Below are 20,743 nucleotides of genomic sequence, written 5' to 3' on the forward strand. Positions count from 1 at the left end.
TACGCAAGATCAAACAAGATACTCAACCATGGACCAACGTTATTTCATTGAAAGAACAGCGGATCATCTCCCGACTGAGGACTGGATACACCCGTTTATCGCACAACCTTTTGACTTGGTACCTTTTATCTGTTCGTACCTACGGAAATTCTGAGTTATAAATACTGGCTGCTATATGCACAGAAGAGAGACTCCCCTGACTGTGGACAGATCAACATATTATTTTATTATTTAACATACAAAGATATCGACCGTGATAATTATATTTTTGAATTTGTTTATCGGCATATCGGTCTATTTTGCTCGAAGTAAGAGAGAGCATGGAGAAGAAAGCAAATGAAAATGTCATGGAATGCATAGAAAAACAGCAACAATTATGGTTTAAATGCAAGTGACTTGTACTATAAAATGTTATCTTCCATGTTACATCGATAATTAATGTTAACATCAACTTGCAAATTATTTCAGGAACTTTTTGGAAAACCATGTTTTTCTACGTGGTCACCAACCATATGGGGCATTATGAGCCACCCTACGGGGCAGTATGAGCCACCTCATTCAATCGAATGATTTTTGTTTAAAACTGTATAGAGAAGAGTTAGTGGTGAAGAGTACATTTTTGGAAAGGAAATTGTATTAGCTTTGCTTAAAATTATTTATTCTAGCGGCTTATTTTTCAAAGATACATAATACATAGTAAACAGACCATGTTATACTAGTACTAAAATGCGATACTTGGTTCAACGAATTTTATAGCAAAGTGTTCTACTTGTAACGGTGCATGATGGCTATGCAGTAAAAAAATATTCTGGTATATTTAAGCAATGTATTTTTATGTTCAAAACATCGTTTGTTTTGCTTAAATCTAGGAGGCTCATTTTGCCCCGCCCCTTCAGCTTGAAAATAATATATTGTTTTTCAATAATTTTGTTTACAAACAAATCTAATTTCGCTCACGAACTGTTCATTATGATCAGAAGTTTCAATGGATTGGTAAAATTTACCAGAATTATAAATATAATTGTCCTATAGGCTTAATTAAAAACTGCCAAAATTATAAGCTTTTCATGACGAAGGACAAATTAATACATTTTCGTAAATATCTTGAGTGCTCAAACGAATATTCTTACGGTTTTTATTGTGGTGGCTATTTGAGGCATCCTTTAACAGCTCATATTGACACTAGACATTAAAACACTGTTTTTGAGGTCAAAACCGGGGTGGCTCATATTGCCCCGTATGTTCATATTGCCCCGTATGTTCATATTGCCCCCATTGCCCCTACTAGATGGATAGGAACCGTAAGGGAACGGCGAGAGAAATTGGATTAGATGTTGAAGAGGAACGGCTAGGTGTGTTTTGAGAATGACACTACCAAGACAGCCAGGCTTCAAAATGCGACTGATTTGGAGCTGCCGAAGAGATTCACCAGCAGTTATGGGAAAGTTGCCGAAGAGATTGAGGCTGCCGACAATAGTCACACTGACAAGGGATGTTCGCAGCGTTGTAAAAACGTTACCAAAAGCATTTTGACAAGTCTGTCGGTGTAAATCGATAGAGGATTGATTGATTGAGGAGCGCATAATTGTAAATAGACAAACATGGAATTTGTCTGCTGATGTCCGAGAAAATTACAAAAGAAGCACGGCATCGGCTTAAGCTGCCAAAAATACGTAAGTTCCCCTAGTAGGATATTCTCCAAAAAGTACAACAAAAGCGACATAAATGGCATTATAACGAGAATAAGCAATCTGTATTTCTCATATCAATTGTACATCAAAAAAGAAAAAAATCCACATCATGTTCACCTTCAGTCACTATCGTCCGCCTCGACCTTGTTCTTTCCCTTCTTCTTGGCCTTGAGAGTCGTCTTCTGCTTTTTCTTTCCCTTGGCAAGAGCTTTGCCAGTTTTTTTCGCCTGGGCCAATTGCTTCAGTTTCTTCATTTCGTCCTTCTTCTTCATTCGCTTGTGCTGTTCTTCGATGGCCTTTCGCTCTGCCTCTTCGGCTTCTTCTTGCTCTTCTTTCTCCAGCAGTTCCTTAGCCTTTTCTTCCTCGTCTCCTTGGAACACGTCGGCATATTTGTCGAAATCGTGCGTTACCTTCGGAACGTTAACCTCGTGGTCAATCTTCTGCTTCTGCTTGTTCAGATACTTATCCTTGGCGGCCTTTCTTAGCAGCTGTCGGTGTTTGGCCGGACTTTGATAGTCGGCATTTTCCCATATTGCGTCACCGTTGAAGGAACCCTCGAAGATCTTGATCGGATTCATAACGAACCGAGGTCCCACCTCTGCCAGACCACCGTCTTCTGACAGAATCTGGAAATGTCTGTACCAAATGCGATTATCCAAATAGGTGAAGCTTATCACGCGATCGACGAATGGTTGACTCTTCGGGTGGTGGTTCGGGACACCGAAAACTTGCGTCAGCAATTCCTTGATAACGGCTAAATGCGGTTGTTTGGAAAATTCCTGATCAAAGGACAGGATAGGGCGCGATCCGCGCAGGCAGTTCCCGGTCAGTTTCATCTCGCCCATGGTGTTAATGTTCTCGATCAGGAACTTTACCGATGGGCCCTTCTCCACGTTGGCCAACCACATATACAGATCGCGTTTGCGACGACCCTCGAATAGCACCACCTTGTTGCAGTGCTTCATTTCGCTCATCTCGTTAACCACCGAGAGCGTCTTCCAGCGTTCCATTTTCGGTTCCGACCGATGGTGGGGCATGAGGGTCTTCAAATCCTTCATCAGATGCCGATCACGGTGGTTGATTCCTCTGGCACATAGAACGAGCACGCGCTGCTTGTTTACCCATTTTGTCTGAAAAGAGAAATAAAATTAGGCTGATTTTACCTTCTGTAGTGGAATCTAGTACAAGAAGCGATGCCTGATTGGAGACATTTTACGGATTTACGGATTTCATAGGCAGGGCTGGAAGCAAGTCTTTTTTTTTTAAAGGTGTTCAAAGTCTCTTTATTTTCCTTATTCTGCTTGCAGTGAATCCTGATTTAACATTTTACAACTTCTAGAAATATCGTGTCAGACTATAAAGTTCAGAGACTTTATCGTGACTATTCAACATGTTTTTCTCAGATTACTCAAGGAAAAGCTTCTAGAATTATCTTAGCAATTTCTCAATTTCTCACAACTCACGCTTGAGATTTTTCATGCGTGAGTTGTCAATCACGCAACTCAGCAGTCAAACAATCATGGGTGAGTTGGCTCACCTTTTTGTCTCATTAGGCTCGTATTCCCACAGTTTATTCACAAACGGCAATAATTTATTGTTAGTCTGAACTACCTAAGCTACAGTGGCCCAATTTCATATTCGTACAGGATACTGTTTCCACATCAAGTTAGTAAAACGCTATTAAATGAAGTATTGAGCTACACATATTTTATCCATATTGAAGGTAATAGGTGTCATCTATTGTTTGCCAATCACAAAATGATTCCATTTACATTCATCTTTGGATTAATAGAAAAAGTATTGAATTGATGTCTAAAATTCACCCAATTCCATATTCGTACACCTACCAAAATTCAAACGCACAACGTTTAAAACTAAATTTAGAAGCTCTATTTGATTACTGAAGTGCTTCATTATGATGTTCAGATGTAGTGAAATACATTTGGACAATTTATTAGTGGACATATATGAAATTTAGGTAAAATTATGAGAAATTCCAGTTTTCCAATGATTTTTGCTATAAAATCCAATAATTCGAACAATAACGTTTGTTTTTGTCATTGGATCCAATCTCTAGATTATACTCGTAAGCTCTGATAGAAATTTAGTTGAAATATATACAGTTTACATAAATCATAAACAGTTTTTATCCCTTTTGAGTTCAGAAAATTGTTGTGCCATAAGTTCAAAACTCTTCTAAAATAATATTTTTTATCAATGTAAACCAAATTTTCATTCTAAACAACTGGTAAATGTTAATTTTGAATTTGTCTGTAAAAATCATTTGAACTACGAACTTCGTTTTACAATAAAGTACCCTAAACTACGCTGTACATACCTTCACATAATTGATGTCATCATAGTATTCAATTATCTTTGAATTAATATTCAAATTATATTCAAAATAGCAGCCTATTTGGCAATTTATTGATTTTATAAGAAAAATACAAAATAACTTGAATGAGCAGAGAGCATTGATATACTATTTAATAGAATATATCCTGTTGTTTTTCATCATTTAAAAAAAACGTTTGTGTTGCGGTTATGGCAATAATATTTATTCTATAAATCTCTATAATCATATTTGGTAGTAAATTGTAAATTTAAAACGATAATTACGCAATGTTTTGATAGGAACATTAACTATGGATTATGTATATACATTTAGGAGCCAAACATAAAGAAATTGACTAAAATTTTTAGTTTTGGATTTGTTATAAATGTTATATTACCTAAAATTCAAAAGTATAAGTTGTCGATATCCACTCCTAGCTACTCTAAAACTGATTATAATTTATTGAAACTTGTGCAATATTCGCAGTTATCATTCTTAAAGAAGTGATGTTGTAAAAAATGCAATTTATTTTTCGACTTACCGAATATTTTAGCAAAAAACATGGGAAAACTGGTATTTTTCTTAAATTTCGCTTATAAATTTTCCAAATGTATTCTACTGCTTCTGAACAACACAACGAAGAGCTTAAGTAATCATCTAGTCCATTAAAAATTAGTTTTGAATGCTGTATATTTCTTTTTTGTTAGGTGTACGAATATGGAATTGGGTCAATTATAGACACAATCTCAATACTTTTCCATTATTTCAAAGATATAAGCAAATGAATACAGTTTGTCATTGCCAAACAATAGATGACACCTATAACCTTCGTTATTGATAAAGTATATCGAAGTCCATGCACCATTTAATAGTTTTCTACCAACTTGATATGAAAACAGTGCCCCGTACGAAAATGAAATTGAGTCACTGTATAAAAAACGAAAAGTCATAACAGAAATCTTTTGGTGTGAACAGAAAGATTTCAACCTCTACTATATGGGAAAAATATAGAAAGAGTGTTAAAACTAATTTTTTAACATAAAATTGCTTGAGCCACTATTGGTACACGTGTTCCAGTAGTTGCGCTATTGCTCCAGTAGTAGACGTTTTGGAATTTTACAAGGAATTTTTAGGGGCCCAGATAGCCGTAGCGGTAAACGCGCAGCTATTCAGCAAGACCAAGCTGTGAGGGTCGTGGGTTCGAATCCCACCGGTCGAGGATCTTTTCGGGTTGGAAATGTTCTCGACTTCCCAGGGCATAAAGTATCATCGTACCTGCCACACGATATACACATGCAAAAATGGTCAATTGGCATAGAAAGCTCTCAGTTAATAACTGTGGAAGTGCTCATAAGAACACTAAGCTGAGAAGCAGGCTTTGTCCCAGTTGGGACGTAACGCCAGAAAGAAGAAGAAGGAATTTTTAACAAAATGGTAAATTTTTACGTAGGTTTAACATTTTTCCCTCGGAACATCAACTAATATCTTTTGAATGAAGATCATCTCTGGGACTTTTCTCCATTTTTATACATCCATTTTAAAATCTGCTTTCATTCGTTGATCCACGACTGGAACACGACGACAACTATTGGCGCAAGGGAGCAAATTTTTTGCGTAAACTCAATTATTCATATGACTTTTTGATAAAATAAAAAGCTGCACGCAAAAAAATTGTGCGGTAAAAACTACCATTTTAGGGGGTTAACTTAAGCGCTCGCACCGGCAATTTTCAGCAGACCAGAAATGCGCTTGATTTTACCATGTCTGTTGTCGAAATCGGATTGTTGTAAATTATTTCTGTCAAATGTACCAGTAATGTGATGGGACGTACCGTAAACATAGTAAATTGGTCTGAAATTCCATGGTAGTTTCAAGAATGGGCGTAGTCAGCTACAATAGTAGTTTTTACCACAGAATTTTTTCCCGTGTGGAATTTGGCAAATCGACTAAACTAGAGGCGATCTATCCACCAAAAATAGAACATGTCGTTTGTATCGAAAAATGTACGTTTTATTCCATAGTCCTATCTACTGGTACATTGCAACCATTCTTACCGGCACCCTAATCCTTTCTAACGTGAACAAGCGCGTTTTGCGAAAAAGATCTCTAATGAGTTTGCTCTCACGAGAGAGCGTGTTGTTTGAGATTTGAGTGTGAGTCTATCAACGCTAATATGTCTGAGACTCATTCCACGTATTCCTTAATAAATTCAACCTGGAATTCATCGTAAAGTTCCTCTAAAATTGTCTGTGGCAATTTCTCTAGCATTTCATCCAAATATTATTCATGCAGTTTTGCCAAACATTTCTTAAGATATATCTCAAACAAAGCTCCACGGACACTAGAAAAGTAAATTTAATCCATCAGGGACGAGTTACATCAACAATTTATGAAAAGAACAATTCATTCTGGAACATCACCTTCACCACTTAGCAAGAGAAATGGGATCATAAAGAGATACATAAAATCGTCCGCCCCGAAAGAGCTGTTCCACACCAGGTAACATTACGACATTTTTTTCTGATAATTCCTCGGATCAATTCCCACAGTTAATTCCTTCATAAAATCCTGCGAAATACGATCCGGAGATTTGATCTTTTTTTCAATTATCTTAGTAATTTTCTAGAGTACCGTAAAGTACCGCAATTCAGCGCAGCTAAGGAATGAAACATTTCAAATGGTTAATTAAAAATTAGTATTGCATCAACAAAAAAGGTTTATGAGTGAATCGCCAGCAAATCTGTTTTAGATTATGGGAAAAATATGAACAAGACTATATTCATAATTTACAACCGTGATTTTTTTGAAATAGTTCACTCGTTGAAATTGCCTAATTCCGCGCATTTTTTAAACGCTTTTCCATATTCCGCGCAGTAGAATGCCTAATTCCGCGCACTCGTGAAACAATCAAATTAACATTAATTTTAATGTAAGGAGGCATCCATTCATTACGTAACGCTGAAATTGAACATTTTCAACCCTCCGTCCCCTTCATAACACTTTTTGTATGAAAAAAAAGTAAAGTTTTGTATGAGCCGTAACGCTTTAGTCTATGTTTTTATAATTTTTTGACTATCACATGAAATAAAGATAACATTTGCTATAGTATTTCGTATAGCGGAAAGTGGGGCAGTTTGGCCACCTTAAGGAAAAGTCGATAGAAGTGCAGAACATATTAGGGATGATTCAAATAATCCGTAACGCAAAATTTGACAATTTTAGACCCCCCCACGTTACAGGTTTTGCATGGAATATTTTTTTTTTGTATGGACCGTAACACGATGGAAGACCCCCTCCCTCCCCCTGATGCGTTACGTAATATTTGAACGACCTTTTATAAAAATTTTCGATCTTTGTATAATTTCCAACAAATTTTAGTTCAATACACTTTCCGTTGTCTCATAAAGTTCAAAAATGAATGAATGAATTTTAAAGATTTGACATTTTTTGTGTCGATTTTTATCAATTGGGTGATATGAGCACCCTATTTTAAGTTGTGAAATTATCTCATACAATCTAATAAATTAATTATTTTATTCGCTAAACATGAAAGCTATTAAAATTTAGAAACATTCTGTACAAAAAGATTGAATTTTAATAAACATTGTGGTAGTTAAACATCAACATTCTAAAATGATTAAATTTGCAAGAGTCATTCGGGGCAATATGTGCAGTTCTTTTGTTTTTTTTTTTTGTGGTTCACGATGTTAAGTAAATTTCGTATCTACAGGTGAAGAATTCTTTGGGGCTGTCCATTAACCACGTGGTGTTTTTTTAGATTTTCAGAACTACCCTCCCTCCCCTTGTGGTCTATTGTTCACAAAACAATTTTGAAATTTTTTATACCTTGGTGTTTGGACAAACATTTCCTCCCACCATGAATGAACAGTGGTTTCTGAACGGCCGCTAATTTCCCTGTAAGTGGGCTTTCAAGATATTCCGCTTGTACGTGAAACGTATTTATGCATTTATTTATTTATTTATTTATTTATTTATTTATGTATGTATGCATGAAGATACTTTCTCAGAGAAATAGTCATATGTGAAGACGAACTTAGCATGTTTTACTTGTTTGTTGTTCTGCGATAACGGTGCGCATAATTAGGGCATTATGAAAAAATATGTGTCCTAATTCCGCGCAATACTTTTTTGGGATAAAACTCAATTATTATGCTAATATTTGATAAGATTTCATAGAAGCATCATGAAACATATCTGTAGCAAGTACTTCCATAGAGAACTGCATACAAAATTAAACATTTTCAATAAACAAATCGCGTTTGTTTGTGTCCTACAGTCTTAGCACGGACGCTAAGGAATTTAGAAAAATTGCGTTAACTTAGACAAACCTCCACTAATTATTTGTTTGCGCCTCGAAAAAATGCCTTAATTGCTTTTATTTGTGATTCAAACTTATGCTAAATCATAGTAGCATCAAATGGCATTAAAAAGTGCTGCAATATTGATGTGTATTCCCATATATAAATCCTTTTGTATGAAATGCGCGGAATTAGGCAATGCGCTGAATTAGGGCACTTTACGGTATTCTAAAACTTCTTGAGGAAATCCAGGAGTTCTTTAGAAGATCCATGCTCATCATGGGTTACTTTGGAACTCACACTAGCTTCATCAGAGTATACTCTTAGATTTGTTTCAAAAATTTCAGTTTGAATTCTTGAGATACATAAAACAAGTATTGAGGAAATTTCTTTGGAAAATTCTTGTAGAAATTCTGGAAAATAATCACTAAATGAACTCCTGAAGAAATCTTCACAGTAATAATTGAATCTTTGGGCAGACATGAATAAATTTCTGATGAAGTTCCTAGCGGAAATCATGGAAAATACATACAGTAGTATGCTACTTTTCCCAGAATTTCGTTTTTCGTATGTCATTTCCCCGAACGCTAGTTTCCCGAATGACCAGTTTTCCCGAATATGATGCAGGTAACAAAGGTTTAAGAATAGCCTTCAATGACAGTGTGGCAAACTAGAAAGAACGATAAGGAATCAAAAGAAGGAAATATTTGGTCATTTACGCCTATGTTGCTAAAAACACCGAGGAAAATAAAGATGAGTGAATATTAGAAATTTATCGAATGGTATTATTCGGCCTTCGGCCGAATACCGAATGGTTGGAAAATTATTATTCGGCAAAGATTTTTCGTATTTCTAAAGTAAGGGATCTGTATTCTATTGCTAGCACTGTTATATCCATTTTATGTTTTGTTAAAGAATAAACCAATATATGTCACAGATGTCTCATCCGACTTTTGGAAGTGTTTCAAAGAAATTGGAACAAACAGACTGCAGACCACTGACTAGCATAATAAAGGAAGAACGTGAGCAGGTGTCTCTCAGTACACTATGGCAAATATTTGGCATGTATTGATACAGAGCCAAACCGATGTTTGTCTGTTGGTTTATGCCTAGCGAAATATTTGCACATTTGCAAAGCTTTTTTTTATTAGTATCATTCCAAACATTACATTCATTTCTTATATCTAGATGTTCTGTGTTATTAGACAACACTATCATCCTAATTTGGTAAAACAAATTTAAGATTGTATTAACATTTTGTTAACAACATATTACATTTCATTTGCCGTAGCAGTTCAGATTTTTTACAGGTGAGTTGATTTTACCTGCTTATAAGAGAAAAAAAAAATAACCTTTTCAATTTACTTAACCTAAACATATAACGCATTAATCGTGGCAATAGAAGATTGCAACGTTTTTTGCCTGAAATTATTAATGATTGTATTCGACATTTGTTCCAATGTTTCAACATTGGATATTCTAAGTAACTCATTGGTACTATACCAGGGAGGAAGCTTCAGAATCATTTTCAAAATTTGATTTTGAATTCTCATCTGAGCTTTCTTCCTGGTATTGCAACAGCTAGTCAATATTGGTACAGCATACAACATGCCTGGCTTGAAAATTTGTTTCAATATCAAAAGCTTGTTTTTAAGACAAAGTTTTGATTTTCTATTAATAAGGGGATAGAGACATTTTACATATTTGTTACATTTGGCTTGAATGCCTTCAATGTGATTTTTGAAAGTTAAATTCTCATCCAGCATGAGCCCTAGATACTTAACTTCATCTGGCCAATATATTGCAACCCCTCTCATGGTGATAGTCAATGTCGTTTATTCCATCGATTTCCCTATGACTTACCGTTCAAGAATCGAAAATTTGAATTTTCCTGCAAAACTATCGTCAGGATTTTTGTAAATATTTCAACCAGGAATTTCTCTGAGAAAAAAAATAAAGATATTTTTGGTTAAATTTCCGGTGGAAATTTATGAGAAATCCCAGTTTGAATTTATTGATTCCCTGGAATAGTTCTTAAAAGATTTCCTGCTCTCTGAAGTAATTTTTGGAGCAGATTACTGGGAGAAAGCGTGGATACATTCAAGGAATCCATATGAAAATGCCTGGAAGAATTTGAAAACCTAGCGTAAAAAATCTTCTAGGGATTCCTGCAAAAAAATCTCCTTCAAAAACAGAAAATTTCTGCAAGGAATCGGCGAAAAAATTGCTCTAGATTCCTTTTCAACAGCAAATCAGGCTTCAGTGCTCAAGGATTTCCATGAGAAAATTCTGGAGATATTTCTTTAAGCATTCGCTAAATATAAACGATAGAGTAATATCGTATCAGTAAGAATCAATCAAACGAATTGAAGTTGTTTTCTCGAACCATGACATTAGTTTTGTATATTTGGACTTTGATACAGTTCAATCAACATAATTATGTTATAAATTAACGTGATTATAGCAGAATAAATGCTGAGCAACTAAGACACGGTATCTATTAATTGGGTTGATTTCTATCGTATTGCCAGACCTGAAATTTTAAGTTAGTCGCTCAATAATCATTTGCGACTCTTAATTGATCAACATGTCCCGTTAAAACTGTGCTGTTGCGAAAAAATACAACCCTTAGTTTAATTACGTTATAAGTAGAGCGTTTGTTGGTCGTGACTTAGCATTCAAGCTTTGGAAGTCTACTAATAATTCGTCACTGCAAGTGTCGACATAAACTCTTATTCTTATTAATTTGATTAGTTCGACATTTTGAATGTAGACGAATTTTCTTAATTTTCTATATTCAAATATCTTTTCACCGCGAGACAAAATTCCAAAAAAGTTTTAGGTAAAAGTCGTATTATTCCTCCTTATCCATGGATCGCATCACCGAACAAAGGTGACACCCAGATCTTTTTCCTTCCTCACTATTGAAGACCCTTGCCGTGGTGATAGTGGAGATGCAGAGGTAGTCTCGGTCTCTAGAAGCAACTATTATTACAACCTAACATTCCTTCCCCATCCCAACTGACTGTAAGAACTTGGCCGGCGCCGTTATTGATCAATAATATGACATCTGCTTAAATTGCACTTCGAGAGCAAGCGAAGTGCAATTCTTACCAGTTACGATCAATCACGGAGTAGCAACTTTTGACATGTACGTACAGTCAGTCTATGCGTCTATGCTATGCTGCTATGCAATGAAACTTTTCAATATACCAGTAGCTTATCTTGGGGTTCGTTTCATTTCAATAAAATTAGTAATGTTGATGTTACAAATGCACTATATGAAATTGACCTCGATAATATTCCACTGAAGTTTATAGAAATTATATCTCCTATGATTGTAACCCAAATTGTCCACTTATTCAATGCTATAAATAGTAAAGTCATTTTTCATAAGCATGAAAAAAGCTTAAATTAATCCTGTGAAAAAGAAGGCATTTTTAAATTCTGTTGAAAATTTACGCCCTATAATTATACTTTGTGCACTTTCTAGAGTTTTTAAAAAATATCAAAAACGAATCCAAATAAATCCAACGCTATATTTAACACTGGAGACTTCAATTCTGTGAAACCGGAAAGCAAGCTCAACAATGTTATTCTGAACTACAGTCAACCCTCGATGAGTCGATATTGAAGGGACCATCGACTCACGGAAATATCGAATTAAGGAACAGCAATGCTATGGAAAGCTGTTTGAGGGAACCATCATAGTAACTATGACATTTGATTTTTAGTACATATGGACCATATATGATATGGTTCCATGAGTCGATATCGAGTAACGGAACATCAACTCATGGAGGTTTAACTGTATGTTGAATCTGCTATGAGCCTTGGTTTCAACGTTCAATCAACTTTTGAATGGAATACTTTTGTTATGTATCAGTGTGGAAAAATACATGCTAAATTAAAAAAAAAACTACAATTAACTGTAACGTTCTTAAATACGCAAATAAAAATTAAGCTCTTCAAGAGTTTAATTTTGCCCACTTCATTATTTGTGATCTATGGCTAATGCAATCTTCGTCTCGTACTATTAAAAATAAATGCATGTAGCTCTCATTCCTTGCTTAGCGCTTGTACGAGTCGGTTGACTGATTCCCGGTCTCATCGCACGGCACTATTGCAAAGTATTTTAGGCGTTTTTCTCCCACCGCCCGCGTGGGTTTTTGGTTCTATTTGTGCTCACAATCAATATTAAATTTGTGCAATTGTGTGCTTAGGCGATTGCGCTTCGCGAAGGAAGCGAGCTAGTGAAACTAGCATCGTTCCACCATAAAGAAAGTCATCACCAACTGCATCAACGGTGATTGATTTTTTTCTCCCCGCACCAAGAGCATCAACAAGGCAGAAGGCAAATCGGTCGTTCTGCTACCTACGGTGCGTGGACGAGCTGCTGTATACGGATAAGTATCAATTTGGATATCTATTGCTTTTACTTCTCCGAACAAACAGTGCTGAGTTCAAGGTTGTTTTCGCTTCTCCTCTGTCTCTCTCCCGGTGCGATTCTTTCGACCGAATTGGGGAGTTGGGTACAAAATAGCCCACTGATTGGTTAAGTTTTTTTTCTTTTTCTTTTTTTTTCTTTGTAATTTTGCTTTGCCCATTTAGGGGAGGTGTGTACAAAATAGTCCACTTATAGGTTAATTTTTTTTTCTGCATATTTTTTTTTGTTTTTTTTTATTATTATTATTTTTATTATTTTTTTTTATTTGGTTGCGATTGATTTTTATCCCGCATGGACGATTCGGATGGAGGCAATACGCCTGCAAAAGATCTCGTTGCTCGAACGCGGTTTTACCAACCGTCTTCGGCTGGGCCTTGGGTTGTCTATTTCCGGCGCAAAAATAAGATTTTGAATGTGCTCTCGATCTCTCGAGAGCTGACGCGTAAATATCCAGGGACCGTTATTCACCAAGTGAAGCAATCCAAGCTGCGTGTAACTGCACCTAGTTACAAAGCAGCGAACGAGATTGCTCAGCATGAGGCTTTTGCTGTGGAATACTTTACCTATATTCCGGCACGAGAAGTCGAGGTGGAAGGGAGAATCATCGACGAGAGTCTGACATGTGAAGACATTAAGACTGGCAAAGGTGTTTTTGATAACCGGTCAATTCCTGGATGTGGCTATACTGGATTGCAAACAATTGCAATCAGTTTCCATGGAAGGAAATAAGAAAGTTTTTTCGCCGTCAGCCTCGTTTCGAGTGACTTTTCCTGGTTCCGTCCTCCCGAAATTTGTTTGCATTGATAGTGTTTTTTACCCAGTGCGTCTTTACGTGCCGAAGGTATTCAATTGTACCAACTGCAAGCAGCTTGGCCACAGTGCTAGCTTTTGCGACAACAAGCCCCGTTGTGGCAAATGCAACCAAGCTCATTCAGAAGATGCTTGCACACAGGAAGCTGAAAAATGCAGCTACTGTAGCAAGGATCTGCATGACTTGCAGAAATGCCCGGCATACAAAAAGCGCATTCGAAATGAGAGTCGCTCAATTGTGAAGCGCTCCAAGAAGACGTATGCGGAAATGGTGAAAGCTTTGAATCCGCCTGCAAAAGAGTCTTCATCAGCCATCCCAGTTGGTAACTCTTTTCAAGAGTTGTCTTCCGATGAAGCGAACGACGACGAAACCGATGGGGGAGATTCTTCGGAAGTACACGCACCCGGTAAAAGAAAGTCCCCATCTTCTCCGGGACTGCGCCGTAAGGTATTGAAATCTTCCCTCAGAAGTTTGCCTAATTCCAAAGGAGGTGGGGCAAATTTGAAAAACCCGAAGAAACAGGTCTTTGATGCTTCCGTTCCGTGTTGCAGCAAAGATCTGCCGCCCCCGCCTCCACAGATAAAATACACTTCGAAAAGAAGCTCTAGACAAGAAAGCAAAAGAAATGCTACTGAAGTCCCTCGCTCTTCCTCGAAAACGGCCCGGGCTAAGCGAGGACTGATAACTTTTACGGCCCTTGTGGATCGCATATGTAATGCTCTCGGAGTTTCAGACTCATTCAGAGGCATACTCGATCTTTTTCTCCCCGCAATAGAAGGATATCTCAGGGAATTGACTATCTCGTGGCCCCTCCTTGCTTCGATCATATCTTTCGATGGCTAATTCATCAAGCGAGGTACAAGATATGATCACAGTGCTACAGTGGAACTGTCATAGTCTAAAACCTAAATTAGACACATTTAAGTTTTTGCTTCACAATTTCGATTGTGATATATTTGCACTCTGTGAAACATGGCTTTCTTCTGAAGATGATCTTAACTTCTACGACTTTAACATTATACGCCAGGATCGAGATGATAATTACGGGGGTGTGCTTTTAGGGATCAAAAAGTGCCATTCATTCTACAGAATCCCCATTCCGACTCATCCAGGCATAGAAATCGTTGCTTGCCAAATAAACGTAAAGGGTAAAGATCTTTGCGTAGCTTCTGTTTATATTCCTCCAAGAGTTTCAATAAACCGCCGTCATCTTTGGAATGCAGTCTCCATGCTCTCATTCCCGATTTTAAAACTGGGTGATATGAACTACCATGGTACTGGATGGGGCGAATCTTATGACGATTATAGAGCGGCTATCTTCTATGACTTATGCGACGATTTCAACTTGAACATTTTGAACACAGGTGAAGTGACACGTATTTCATCCGACGGCAAAGAAAGCCACCTTGACCTGTCTCTGGGTTCAAGTTCACTATCATTCGATTGCATGTGGAAGGTTATCGATGATCCCCATGGTAGTGATCACTTGCCCATAATAACCTCTATCAAAAATAATTGTGAAAGGTCAGAACAGTCAATTCAGGTTCCTTTTGACCTCACTAGGAATATAGATTGGCAAAAATTTGCATCAGCGTTAACTTTCGGTATCGAATCATTCAACACTCTCCCACCGTTGGATGAGTATCGATTCCTAACAGAATTGATTTATAAAAGTGCATTAGAATCCCAAAAACAACGAGTTCCAAGTGCATCCTTCAAAAGACGACCAGCCACACCTGGTTGGGATGATGAATGCACTCAGTTGTATCGAGAAAAATCTAATGCCTTTAAAGCTTTTCGTAGATATGGTACCTCAGAACTTTATTTAGAGTACTCGAAGCTCGAAAAAAGACTGAAGAATCTTATTAAAGCGAAGAAGCGTAGCTATTGGCGACGTTTCATCGATGGCCTCTCACGAGAAACTTCAATGACGACGCTTTGGAGAGTGGCTCGCAACATGCGAAACCGCTCATCCTCAAATGAGAGTGACGAATACTCCAATCGTTGGATATTCAACTTCGCAAAAAAGGTCTGTCCAGACTCAGTTCCAGCTCATCCGCCTTTTTGGGAAACCCAGAGAGACGATGCGTTGGACAGACCATTCACAATGCTGGAATTTTCTATGGCTCTTCTTTCATCAAACAACTCCTCTCCGGGACGCGATATGATTAAGTTCAATCTTCTTAAAAATCTCCCCGATATCGCTAAAAGACGGTTGCTTGACTTGTTCAACTCATTCATGGAGCACAACATTGTTCCACCTCAATGGAGACAGGTCAAAGTAATAGCTATTCAAAAGCCTGGGAAACCAGCGTCTGATCATAATTCGTACCGCCCGATCGCTATGTTATCATGTTTAAGGAAATTGTTAGAAAAAATGATCCTATCCCGACTCGATCACTGGGTCGAATCAAACAACATGCTTTCCAGTACACAATTTGGCTTTCGCAAGGGCAAAGGAACAAACGATTGTTTAGCGTTGCTTTCATCAGATATTCAACTAGCCTTTGCAGACAAGGAGCAATTGGCTTCGGTTTTCTTGGACATTAAGGGCGCTTTTGATTCAGTTTCCATAGAAATATTGTCAGAAAGCCTGCACAATAGTGGACTACCTGGAATGTTGAATAATTTCTTGTACAATTTGTTGTCAGAAAAACACATGTGCTTTTCTCTCGGTCAACTGACAACTTCCAGAATTAGCTATATGGGTCTTCCCCAAGGCTCATGTCTAAGTCCCTTGCTTTATAATTTTTATGTTAAAGATATTGACAACTGTTTGGAAGAACCATGCACGCTTAGACAACTTGCAGATGATGCTGTGGTCTCTATGAAGGGCCCACGAGCGGAAATCTTGCAAAGACCATTGCAAAATTCCCTTGACAATCTATCCACTTGGGCTAGAAATTTAGGGATCGAGTTTGCGCCGCAAAAAACTCAACTGGTTGTATTTTCTAGGAAGCGGAATCCAGCCCAACTAAAGCTTAAGCTATTGGGAACAGACATCGACCAGTCTTTGACTTCAAAATACCTTGGGGTCTGGTTTGATTCAAAAGGCACTTGGTGAACCCATACTAGGTATTTAACGGAAAAATGCCAAAAAAGGATCAATTTTCTACGAACAATTACCGGAACATGGTGGGGTGCTCACCCGGAAGACCTCATAAAACTCTATAAAACAACAATTCTCTCTGTTCTAGAGTATGGCTCTTTCTGTTTTCTCTCAGCAGCAAACAGCCACCTTATTAAATTGGAACGAATTCAATATCGTTGTTTGCGTATCGCCTTAGGTTGTATGCATTCGACTCACAATGCGAGCTTGGAGGTGCTGGCAGGGGTTTTACCACTACAGAACCGATTCTGGGAGCTCTCGCTAAGAATACTTATTAAGTGTGGGGTGAGCAACACACTCGTTATCGAAAACTTCGAAGAAATGCTCAAACTGAATACTCGGTCAAAATTCATGAGAGTTTATCTCTACTACATGTCATCTGACATAAGTCTTCCATGTTATAACGCTCCACGTGTACACTTCACCAATGACAGTTCCTCTGTTGAATACGATCTGTCCATGAAACAAGCTATTCATGGAATCCCAGATCAACTTCGATGTATAACGATTCCACGTATTTTTAACGCAAAGTATCAGAATGTCGATTCCTACAGGAGATATTTCACTGACGGGTGCCGCATCAATGGATCCACTGGCTTCAGTGTCTTCAATGAAAACTCTTCCGCCTCCCGAAAACTTCAGGAACCTTGCACGGTTTATGTTGCTGAGCTGGCATCAATCAACTTCGCTTTGGGGATGATCTCAAACATGCCCGCAGACCACTTCTTCATCTTTTCGGATAGCCTCAGTTCTATTGAGGCACTTCGATCGATGAAACCTGTAAAGCATGCATCTTACTTTCTTATAAAAATAAGAGAGCAGATGTGTGCACTGGACGAAAGATCATATAAGATTACCTTTGTATGGGTCCCCTCACATTGCTTAATTTATGGCAATGAGAAGGCGGACTCTCTCGCAAAGGTGGGCGCTGAGGAAGGTGAGATTTATGATAGAAGAATTTCACACGATGAATTTTTTCATTTAGTACGTCAAACTTCTCTTCACGGTTGGCAAAGCGATTGGCTAAATGGCCAACTGGGACGGTGGTTACATTCCATAATTCCTAAAGTTTCCTTGCGAGCGTGGTGGAAAGGTTTGGATGTAAGTCGAGATTTCATTCGCGTGATGTCAAGACTTATGTCCAACCATTACTCGCTAGGTACACATTTGCACAGAATTAACCTCGCGCTGAGCAATATTTGTAATAGGTGTGGTTCAGGTTATGATGACATCGATCATGTAGTTTGGAAATGCCCGGATATGGACGCCTCCAGAGCGCAACTTTTGGATACCCTTGCGGCCCGAGGTAGACAACCCTATGTTCCAGTTAGAGATGTGTTGGGCACCCGCGATCTTATTTATATGGTCGCAATTTACGATTTTCTTCGCTTGTCCAGTATAAAAGTTTAATTCTTCTGTGTTCTCTTCTCCAGTTTTTTTTTCTGTGTTTTGTCCCTTGTATGTTGGATTGAGGATCCTGGCCATCCGGCAGACGAATACCGGCAAGAAATTGGTACCAACGCCACTACACGTTAATCGCGATACCACGATATACCTCCCGGATGTGCTGCAGAAAACCCTAAACCCAATCCTCACCATGTCCTTCCTTCCAAAAAATGTGACCATTAACCTCGAGTTGCCACGAGTACCCTGGCTCCTTCCCATACTAATCTTAGTACAAAAAAGTGAATGATTTGTAAACAATACAAAAAATGAATTTCGGCTCCGTAAAGCGTTAAACGCGATTGAGCCTCAAATAAATGAACTAGAAAAAAAAATGCATGTAGCTCTGAATTCATGCGTAAGATTCGTCTATGGATTGAATATACTTTCACATGCTCTTATTTACAGGTTAACCTGCTAGGATGTTCTTTTGGCAATTTTTCCAAATTAACCTTCCAGTCGTCGCGCGGTTTGCTACCGTCAGAACCACCACGCTGCTATTGTGAACGAAAAGCGAGGATTTTTCAACAGCGTTGTACAAAATACAACAGCGCGACGACTGAAGTGTTAAGATGTTGTCGTTTCATGTTTAATATTGTCAACAATAAGACTCCAGGTTATTTATACGACAAATTGTCTGCTTTTCGAAGACGTCGATCAAGAAAATTTGCAATTCAACAGAATAAGGAAAAAGTGACTGAAGATAATTTTGGGTAAAATAGAAATTTTAGAGATTCTTTTTGTATTTTTAATGATTTGCATTAGAATATTGAACAAATCTCTAAAAGTCGACCCTTTCTTAGTCTAGTGGTAACGTCCGCGGCCAAAAAGCAGAGCCATACTAAAGATGTCTGGGTTCGATGCCCGGTCGTCCAGAATCTTTTCGTTATGGAAAATTTCTTGACTTCCCTGGTCATAGAGTATCATCATATCTGCCACACGATATAAAGTGGCAACTTTGTCGAAGTGGGAACGTAATGCCAAGAATAAAGTAGTCTCTAGTAAGAGACCTGCTTCCAGCCCTGTATATATCAATTAGGTAGTACATTATTAGCTTACTTTAAAATTGAAAAAAGGTTTACTTTCCTATGTATTTGGACTGAATATTCTATGCAAAATTCAAGTTCAATACAACAGTTTGTGACACGTCAAAATGCGTTTAATTCCGTTGATTCCAAGGACCCCCTTCATGATATCTGGTCCGGGCCCCATAGAACCCAAATCCGGCACTTACTCAAACTTTACCGATGATAATATTATCTTTGGCTGCTGTTTTTTTGAGTGCACGATTCGTTAAAATAGTTACTTGAACGTGTAGCTAAAATCCACGAATTAATGCTATCATATTCGGCTTTGCTGACTTTGAGAAGTCTTACCTTTTTGGGTACCGGTTCGTCCGACTGTCTCGTATCTTTCAGCTGGATTCCTTCGTCGTCCGACGATGCATCGAGATCCTCTAGCTTGCGCTTCTTAGTTGCTTTGTTTTTCAGCTTGGCGGACTTGTTTTTGACTTTTTTATTCTCAACTTTAGGCTTCATTGTTAGTGTGATTGGGTTTTGCTACTCCAAATAATTATTTAAACCACAAAAATCCACGAAACTGAGGAAAATATATCAGCGCACGAGTTCCTAGCAGCAGATTCGAACGACAACACGCGGTTTGAAATTTCGTACCCTGCTCCTGTCGGGGTTCTCTTCTATTTGACAAGTTTCCACTCATTCGTTACAATCGCCTCACATCTCATAGCGAGCATTCAAACAAAAACGATTAATTTAAAATTTAGGCCCTTTTGTAAAAATATGCGAAGCAAGTTCAAAATAAAATGTAAGAAAAGCATGGCTAAATTCGCTCCCAATACGACAATTCGTCCGGTGGGGTGTGCTGCTGTCGTCATGATGATGGTTGACGAGAGCAATGTCAAACTCATTCATGGTTTCAAAACATTCGGAACAAAATATTTATTTTCACCGCTTACTTCACTTATGCATGAAATTGAATGAGTTCCAATGGTAGAGAATTCATTTATCTACCCAATGGTATTTTTAGGGGCAGCGGAGAATGTCCCGAAGCGTGTTTTATTCAAGCGCAAAAATCGCTCAGGCGAAAGTTCCAATGAAACTAACCTCACATATCCTGGTTTTCCAACCTCAAACTAGTGCTCCTACCAGCCGGATCTCAATTTTTATGAAAGTAGTGCCATAATACAAAAAACAAACGTATGTAGAACATAGAGAATGGATATTCCTACCTTTTCCGCCGAACTGTTTCACTGTGAACCGTCTTATATCAGGAAAATAAAACATTTTTCCCCACAGCGGCATGTGATGGATGCGTGAAAAATCGAATCTCTCATCATCTGACTAGTTGCGCTACCAAAGTACAGATGGCTAACAGTATGTTGCGTTTTGCGATTGGAAGCGTATTATGATAGTGTCGTGTTTACTCTCAGAAATAAAAATAGCCACTGAATTTACTTAAGTCCATGCATTAATGACTGTTTTGTATCTGCCTCTTTTTCATTTTGCTGTGAATTTTTACACTAACTGTCAGTTCGATTAGGTTCAAGCTTAGCGATGCTCCAACTTATA

General features: G+C 37.9%; 1 protein-coding gene across 1 annotated transcript; it reads right to left on the reverse strand.

The window, feature by feature from the left end:
* Positions 1–1,722: 1,722 nt before the first annotated feature.
* On the reverse strand, positions 1,723–19,848 carry LOC5573002 (ribosome biogenesis protein BRX1 homolog). The gene is made up of 2 exons (XM_001654279.2): positions 19,532–19,848; positions 1,723–2,821 (listed from the first exon to the last, which is right to left on the reverse strand). The coding sequence occupies exons 1-2, from the start codon at positions 19,691–19,693 to the stop codon at positions 1,811–1,813; spliced, it is 1,173 nt and encodes a 390-aa protein (XP_001654329.2). The 5' UTR covers positions 19,694–19,848; the 3' UTR covers positions 1,723–1,810.
* Between the last annotated feature and the right edge of the window lie 895 nt (positions 19,849–20,743).

The sequence above is a fragment of the Aedes aegypti genome, chromosome 2, assembly GCF_002204515.2.
Source record: "Aedes aegypti strain LVP_AGWG chromosome 2, AaegL5.0 Primary Assembly, whole genome shotgun sequence".
Lineage (NCBI taxonomy): Eukaryota > Metazoa > Arthropoda > Insecta > Diptera > Culicidae > Aedes > Aedes aegypti.

Excerpts from the sequence above, each read along its gene's own strand:
- LOC5573002 (XM_001654279.2), bottom strand. The coding sequence starts at position 19,693 with ATGAAGCCTAAAGTTGAGAATAAAAAAGTCAAAAACAAGTCCGCCAAG. Across the intron at positions 2,822-19,531 it reads ACGAACCGGTACCCAAAAAG|ACAAAATGGGTAAACAAGCA; the intron begins GTAAGACTTCTC and ends TTCTCTTTTCAG.